The sequence below is a fragment of the Eufriesea mexicana genome, unplaced genomic scaffold (assembly GCF_001483705.2).
Source record: "Eufriesea mexicana isolate 0111107269 unplaced genomic scaffold, ASM148370v2 scaffold6179, whole genome shotgun sequence".
Lineage (NCBI taxonomy): Eukaryota > Metazoa > Arthropoda > Insecta > Hymenoptera > Apidae > Eufriesea > Eufriesea mexicana.
This window is the reverse complement of record NW_016914064.1, coordinates 197,168-204,278: the sequence shown is the minus strand read 5'-3', so window position 1 is coordinate 204,278 and position 7,111 is coordinate 197,168. Positions and strand designations below refer to the sequence as shown.

At 39.4% G+C, this 7,111-nt stretch overlaps 2 protein-coding genes across 2 annotated transcripts; both read left to right on the top strand.

Annotated features, from left to right (window-relative positions):
* The first annotated feature begins 1,749 nt into the window (after positions 1–1,749).
* LOC108552336 (ly6/PLAUR domain-containing protein 6B) lies at positions 1,750–2,897 on the top strand. Its single transcript, XM_017906833.1, has 4 exons — positions 1,750–1,873; positions 1,932–2,051; positions 2,203–2,381; positions 2,458–2,897. The coding sequence occupies exons 1-4, from the start codon at positions 1,801–1,803 to the stop codon at positions 2,548–2,550; spliced, it is 465 nt and encodes a 154-aa protein (XP_017762322.1). The 5' UTR covers positions 1,750–1,800; the 3' UTR covers positions 2,551–2,897.
* A 673-nt stretch (positions 2,898–3,570) lies between these two features.
* Positions 3,571–7,106, top strand: LOC108552335 (cationic amino acid transporter 2). The gene is made up of 11 exons (XM_017906832.1): positions 3,571–4,124; positions 4,287–4,533; positions 4,608–4,892; positions 5,039–5,143; positions 5,291–5,672; positions 5,750–5,889; positions 5,965–6,067; positions 6,180–6,328; positions 6,397–6,563; positions 6,644–6,752; positions 6,828–7,106. Exons 1-11 carry the CDS (start codon positions 4,095–4,097, stop codon positions 6,959–6,961), a joined length of 1,851 nt encoding a protein of 616 aa, XP_017762321.1. The 5' UTR covers positions 3,571–4,094; the 3' UTR covers positions 6,962–7,106.
* Positions 7,107–7,111: the final 5 nt, after the last annotated feature.

The following is a 7,111-nucleotide window of genomic DNA, read 5'->3' as shown; positions in this document are numbered from 1 at the left end:
CACCACCTCCTCCTCCTCCTCCTCCTCCACCGCCTCCTCCACCAAGTCCTATTATACTCCTCCTTCTCCTCAAACGCTGACACCCCGTTCCCAGTGCTGCTACCTCGCCACCACTCCACCCTTCCCTTCGGTTCTTCCACTCTTCTTACCTATGCGAGACAGCGCGCGCGTGCTCGTATTCCGAACCTGTCTCTCACCCTTCCCGCTCCAACTACGCTCGCGGAACCATTGCCTACTCGCAGCTTTCATCTCCACCCCCGCTTTAGATTCTCCTTTTATCTCGTTACTTTCTCGTCCATCGTCTATCCCTTCTACGTCCTCGTCCCTTTTCGCTTCCAATCGAGATTTTCGTTCGACTTATGTACGACATGCTTTGTTTCCTCGTCTCCAATCTTTCCTTTCCGTCCAAACAATGAAATATCCGTCGGGAAAGCTACTAGTCCTTAATCCTCCGTGCTTCGATCTTCCTACCGTTTCTTTCTTCCTCTGCGAGATCGCCACCTTTTTCCTCGGTTACGTATGCTTTTGTCTATCGACATGCTATGCCTCTCCCTTCTTTACCCTCTCTTTCCTTCTTTCCTGCATCGTTTTGTCAACCTCCTCCCAACGCTTCTCTCGCATCCTCGCCACCTCTGCACATACCTTCCCCTCTCGCCAAACGGCCGATAATTTTAGATTCTCGGCGCAGTGGCTCAACACTGCCACTGCTCAGCCTGCGCCGCGCACTCGAATATCGACATTCGACATCCGCGAGAACCACGAGCACACGCGACCTCACCGAAACCCCGAGGGAGAGTTTCGTATACCTAGAGAGGGGAGAACGAATGCACCAGCTAACCTTCCCCTTACGCCCTTGCTTTCTTACCGTCTATTGTATTTCCCCTCTTCCTTCCTCGTTTCTCCGCCGCCACTTCTTCGCTTTCTCGCCTTTCTTTCCTCGCGTATCCTTTCCGATATACCGAAACCACGCGGTTCTTCCCTCTTCCATCCTTCTTCGTTTCTTCGTTTCCCTCTGTTTCTCTAATGTCGAAAGCAACACTTGTAACAACATCCTTGTCCGTTCTTCCTGTAACCTGCAACGATATTTATTAACTTTCCCGCATTTTTACAGCTCACCGAGAAAGAAGAATAATAAAGGATAAAAAAAAAGAGCTATTTGCTTTAAGAAGTTTTTTTCTATTAGGCAAACTTTAATAGATTAAAATCGAATTGAAGCACGAAAATTCGAAATAGGGCAAAATTACAACGCGATAGTTGAATAGTCGAGTAATCGTTGATTAGAACGAGTATAATTTGACCCTAAGCCGGTCAACCAGAAAGTTGTATCTCGTGTTCTAACGAGCGGGTCAATAATATCTCTACCAGCTATTTTTAATAACGGGACCGTGCATCAACTTCTTACTTACGCGCAAAACGTTTCTTGTAAACGTTAATAACTTTCGTAAGTAACTCGATGCATTGGATACGTGTTTTTTCTCTTTTTCTCCATTTAACTTCTAATCGCATTCTTCATTCTCGCAATCGGTAACTTCCACGAGAAACCGGATATTCAATTTAAACGTATAACTTTCAAATAAACTCGATAATAGACCGTTAAATCGCTTGATTGATAATATTCTATCGTTATTTCGATGTAACGACAACGTTTCATTTCTATCCGTATTGTATCTTTCGAATTCCATAAACGGCGTCAACATCGACAGTCGTACCAACGTTACAAACCCATTCTTTTTCTACGTTCGACTCAAACAAGTGTCACATCGTTTACAGTAGTCTCAGTTTTTTTTTTTATGTGCTAGAATGAGCTCGCTTATTACGATGAAATTATCAAAAATTCATTGGACGCTTTTCATCGTGTGTTGCCTACCGTTTAGTATGTTACGTAAATATTCCTTTACGATGTACCTTTCTTTATTTATGAATGTTTTTAGGCCACGCCCTAGAATGCTATGTGTGTACTAATCAAGAGGGTAACAGAGAAAAGTGTTTAAGGAGTACAAAAATTTGCGAACAAGGTCAAGATACTTGTTTTACGGAAATTAGATGGGGAAGTGAGTCTTAACCTTTCTATAGTTATCGATTTATTCCAGAACGATATTTGAGGTTATGTTTACATCGATTGGTAAACGAGGATTTATCAAAATAAATTATACCTTTAGATTCTATTCTTGTAACATTCTGTATCGTTATCGTTGTTTATAGGTACTCCATACTGGTCACAAGGTGCGAGAAAGCAGTTTTACGTTTCAAAAAAATGTGCCACGAAGAAAGAATGCGAAAGAATAAAGCATTCTAATATGAAAGATTGCACGTATATATCGTATCAAGACTGGAAATGTTCCGACTGTTGTCAAGGAGATAAATGCAATTATTACGTTATCGTAAGTGAGATAGTTTCAATTTCTATTTTAACGGACAAAATAAAACATTCTATAACGTTTACTTTCTACATTTCAGTCTATGGCAGACAAAGTACATTCTTACTGGCTGATTGTAACTGCTTCATTGATAACTTTGCATAGCGTAAATTCCTGGATTAGAATAAATTGACGTATAATAAAATCCGAATATTATATCGACAAATAATATTACTCTGTTCCCTGCAACTAGTAATATTTCAATCACGATCCGTCGCAAAAGAAATCATCTTCAATTACAAATTGAACAAATAGTTATACACGATATGTATTTTAACTTTAATCGCGTATAACTTTCGTATTTTCATACTTTCATACTTTCTACGTATTTAAGGTAGACGTCGAAACGACACGGAAAGTTCGTGCGATAAATGCCGTACTTGATCTTATCGTCTCGAAAAAAATCTAGAATAATGCAAAACAGTGGAGAAGAGATGAATCTGATCGCGCGTTTTGCTGCAACGCAATGTATACTGTATCCGTCCAATACAAATTTTTTATTCATTTTATCGAAGAAATAATATTAAACGCGTATTAACGAATATTTTGTACTTGTTAATAAAATTACATATAATATGTATCGCGTTTTTCTTTTTCGATATTTCTCTTTGCCTCTTATCCTCTGCTTCTCGATTCATGTTCAATCTAACGACTGTTACATAGATACTGACTAAGATTGTGGAAAAGTATCTTTTTATAACGGATTATATATCACATTGTAGCTTAAGGGATATTTGATATCTACACAGATAAGTAGACTCGAGAATAGCTACTATTCGAGGGACATAATTTCCAGGATCATTTCTCAGTCGTTCACGGTATTAAGTCGTGTTATTCAGTGAATTAGTTCTCGAATAAATAGTTTTATTGTATATCGTTTATGTAAGTATAAAACGATCGTTTTCCTTTACCGCGGTATCCAGTTGGCTAATCATAAGGAATAATAAATAAGAATACTTATGTCGTACCACGTATACATAGCAAATTGTTAGTTTCGAAAGAAAACATACTATATACGTAGGTTCAAATTGGAACAGTCGGGCGAGTAATCCAAGGGAATCGAGAATAAATAGTACGCGTACGTATGTGTGCGTGTATGTACGTATTCGTTGTCCGGCACAACGCTACGCGCCTGGTACAATGAGCTTGACCACTTGCAAATTGAACGTTTGTTGTGTCATCGATCGTCACCATCGACCGTTGTCGTCGATCGAAAGAATATCCAACAAATATATTCAAATTATCCGAATATCGAGGGTTTCTGTTATAATACGAATTTAAAACCGCATCAACGGCGGCGGTAAAAATGTTTAGTTATCCACGAGACGGCCGAATAAGAGAGAAAAATATTCGATTCGTATCGCAATGAAACCGAAAGAACGTTTCATGTTATCTAAACTTATTGATACAATCGATAAATTAGAAATATGATCGGATCGCATCAGTTAAAATCAATATTATAAGCAGATGGCCAATATAGATAAAGCCGGACAGTTCTAACCTACACGCGACGGCGGTACGATTCCGACCAATTGAGTGATTCCGATCGTTCGCACAGCGACCAATCTTTAAGTTTGATTTAAAGACATTTTAATTAGCGCTCGTTTAGTCGTAAGCCGAATATTCAGTCTGTAGCCGAAGACATTCATTGCAGTATCTTAACATCTTTAGATAAAAATGCATACCCCATTTACCGTGCTTCATATGGTAAGCGAATTAAAAGATATTTCGATATTTTCCAACAAAATCTAACCTCTTTTTTCCCTCCCCGCCCCTCACCGCACCCCTTTCACATTCCTTTTTCCCTTTTTCTATAGAAAAGTAGACAAATAATTTCTGCATATCGTGTTTAACAAACATTATTTTCAGCTGCGCGACATGGAGAGATGGGAACTAGGCAAACTATACAAAACGCTCAGTCGTAAGAAAGAAGTGGATCTTTCTCAGAATTCAAGACTGGCGAGATGTCTGTCGACGCTAGATCTCACAGCTCTCGGAATAGGCTCGACTCTCGGCGTGGGTGTCTATGTCCTCGCGGGATCCGTTTCGAAAGAAACCGCGGGGCCAGCCGTGATAATTTCATTCGCTATTGCCGCAATCGCGTCCATGTTCGCAGGTACAATTCGAATTCGATTGCTATAGTTAAACGAGTGAGAAAAAATAATCGATTCGTGTTAATTTCTCTAACAGGTCTCTGTTACGCGGAATTCGGCGCAAGAGTTCCACGCGCCGGATCAGCGTATATATACAGCTATGTAACGATGGGAGAATTTACAGCTTTTCTGATCGGTTGGACGCTGATTCTCGAATATATAATTGGCTCGGCCAGCGTGGTACGTGGGCTGAGCAGTTACGTGGATAAATTATTTGACAACGCTATGAAACACATGTTTCAATCAGCAGCGCACATCAGCGTTAATTATTTATCTTCTTATCCGGACTTCTTCGCTTTCGGAGTGACTCTAATCTCATCCGGTAGGAAATTATTAGAAATCGTATCGGCGATATGATATAAAATGTTTATCGAAAAATTAAATTAAGCAACTCTTCTATTTGTATCTCTCGTGCTTCACACTTTTCAACGACTCGTAACTTCGTTAATCGAAACATATCTTCATCAGCTGCATTGGCATTCGGGGCAAAGGAGTCCTCGGTGGCGAATAATATCTTTACCGTCACGAATCTCTCCGTGGTTCTATTCGTGATAATAGCGGGATCTCTTAAAGGTAAAATTTTTATCGATATCTACCCTACTAACGGCAAGAGTCTCCTGAACTAATTAATATCGCTTTCTTTCTTTGTTTTTTGCGTGCGCGCGCGCACGCACGCAAAAGCTCTGTTTCTTGTCTATTTATAACACACTTGACGAAAAGCTAACATATCCAATTGGCAAAAGGAGCCGCCTGTGTGTACGGAAAATAAGTGCGATTACGGAAGTGGAGGATTCGCGCCTTATGGTATAGGGGGTATAATAGCAGGTGCGGCAACCTGCTTTTACGGATTTATCGGTTTTGACTGCGTCGCTACCACCGGAGAGGAAGCGAAAGATCCGCAAAAATCGATTCCGATAGCGATCATCGTCTCGTTGACCGTAGTCTTTCTGGCATATTTTGGTGTCTCGACGGTCTTAACCACTGTCGTTCCTTACTTCGAGCAGGACACTGACGTTCCACTACGATATCTGTTCGACAGTATCGGTTGGAACTGGGCATCATGGCTGGTAACCATAGGCGCTATTTGCGGTCTATGTTCAAGGTAAAACTCCTTTTATGCCTATCTACATTACGTACGGTGTATGTATTCTCGATGTAAACAATGAGATCCTTTTGCAGTTTACTGGGAGCCATGTTCCCCTTGCCGCGAATTATTTATGCAATGTCAGCCGATGGATTGATATTCGAATGGATGGGAAAAATCAATTCACGATTTCAGACACCACTGATGGGCACCTTTTCGGCGGGGATACTCACAGGTTCGCGACTTACGATTTTTCGTTAGGGCTCAATGATATGGTTTCACACAAACAGTTATCTCCACGTCATTTTAGGTGTACTTGCTGCGATATTTGAAATATCTCAACTCGTAAATATGATGAGCATCGGAACATTGCTCGCTTATTCGATCGTCGCAACATGTGTGTTAATACTTCGGTAACAAAAATTAACAATCACTTGTATATATAATATATTATATACGCGATACAGGATTTGTCGCTAACAAAGTTTCTACGCTACGTTCTCGTATTATCATGAATCGTTTCAGATACGAAGAAAGCGTAGGGTATGAAAAGAAAGAAGATCGTAATCCGAGAACCTTCGCGTTCATTGCACGACAACTGATTAACGCTAATGGATTAAGTCATTCTACGAAATTAACGTCTCAAATTGTTACGTGTCTCGTTGTGTGTTACGGTATGCTTATTTTGCTATTGAACATCAACGATCATACTCATCACTTATTAATAATGTTTCCTTTACAGTTATCCTGTGCATTTGCATTAGCATTATAGTTTCGATTTTTGCCAAAGAAATAATGAATGGTAAAATTACGTTTGTCGTTCCATTAACAATTCTACTGTTAGCCCTAATTGTTACCCTTATTTTTATTTACCTTCAGCCAACATCTGGAAAAAAGCTTGCATTTTCGGTACATATTTATTTTTGTTATCATTTACTACCTGGTTAACGTTTAATGATAATTTTCATCATATAAAGATACATTTTCAGGTTCCACTGGTGCCGTTTCTACCCGCTCTTAGTATTCTTATTAATATATATCTTATGATAATGTTGGACAAAGTTACATGGGTGAGATTTTTAATATGGATGGGAATCGGTAAGTAGATGACGTAAAAAGAATCGACGATTTTACACTAAATATTTAAATTAACGAGTCTTTTAATTCTCGTAGGTCTTGTAATATATTTCTCTTATGGCATTTGGCACAGTAAAATGCGAAAAGATAAATGCGAAAAATCACCTGAAAACAACTGCGCTAACGGAGAAGAAATATGGATGACCGACGAATTTCTTCGATTCGAATGACACGCTACATATTCTATCTCCGTAACCAAATTTTTCTACACACGTAGAGATAGCTAATTAGTTGATTCAACTGAACGTAATTAAACGATAATGAGATGATTGAAATACGTGAAGACAGACATCCTTTACGCTATAAACGAGTTTATTAGA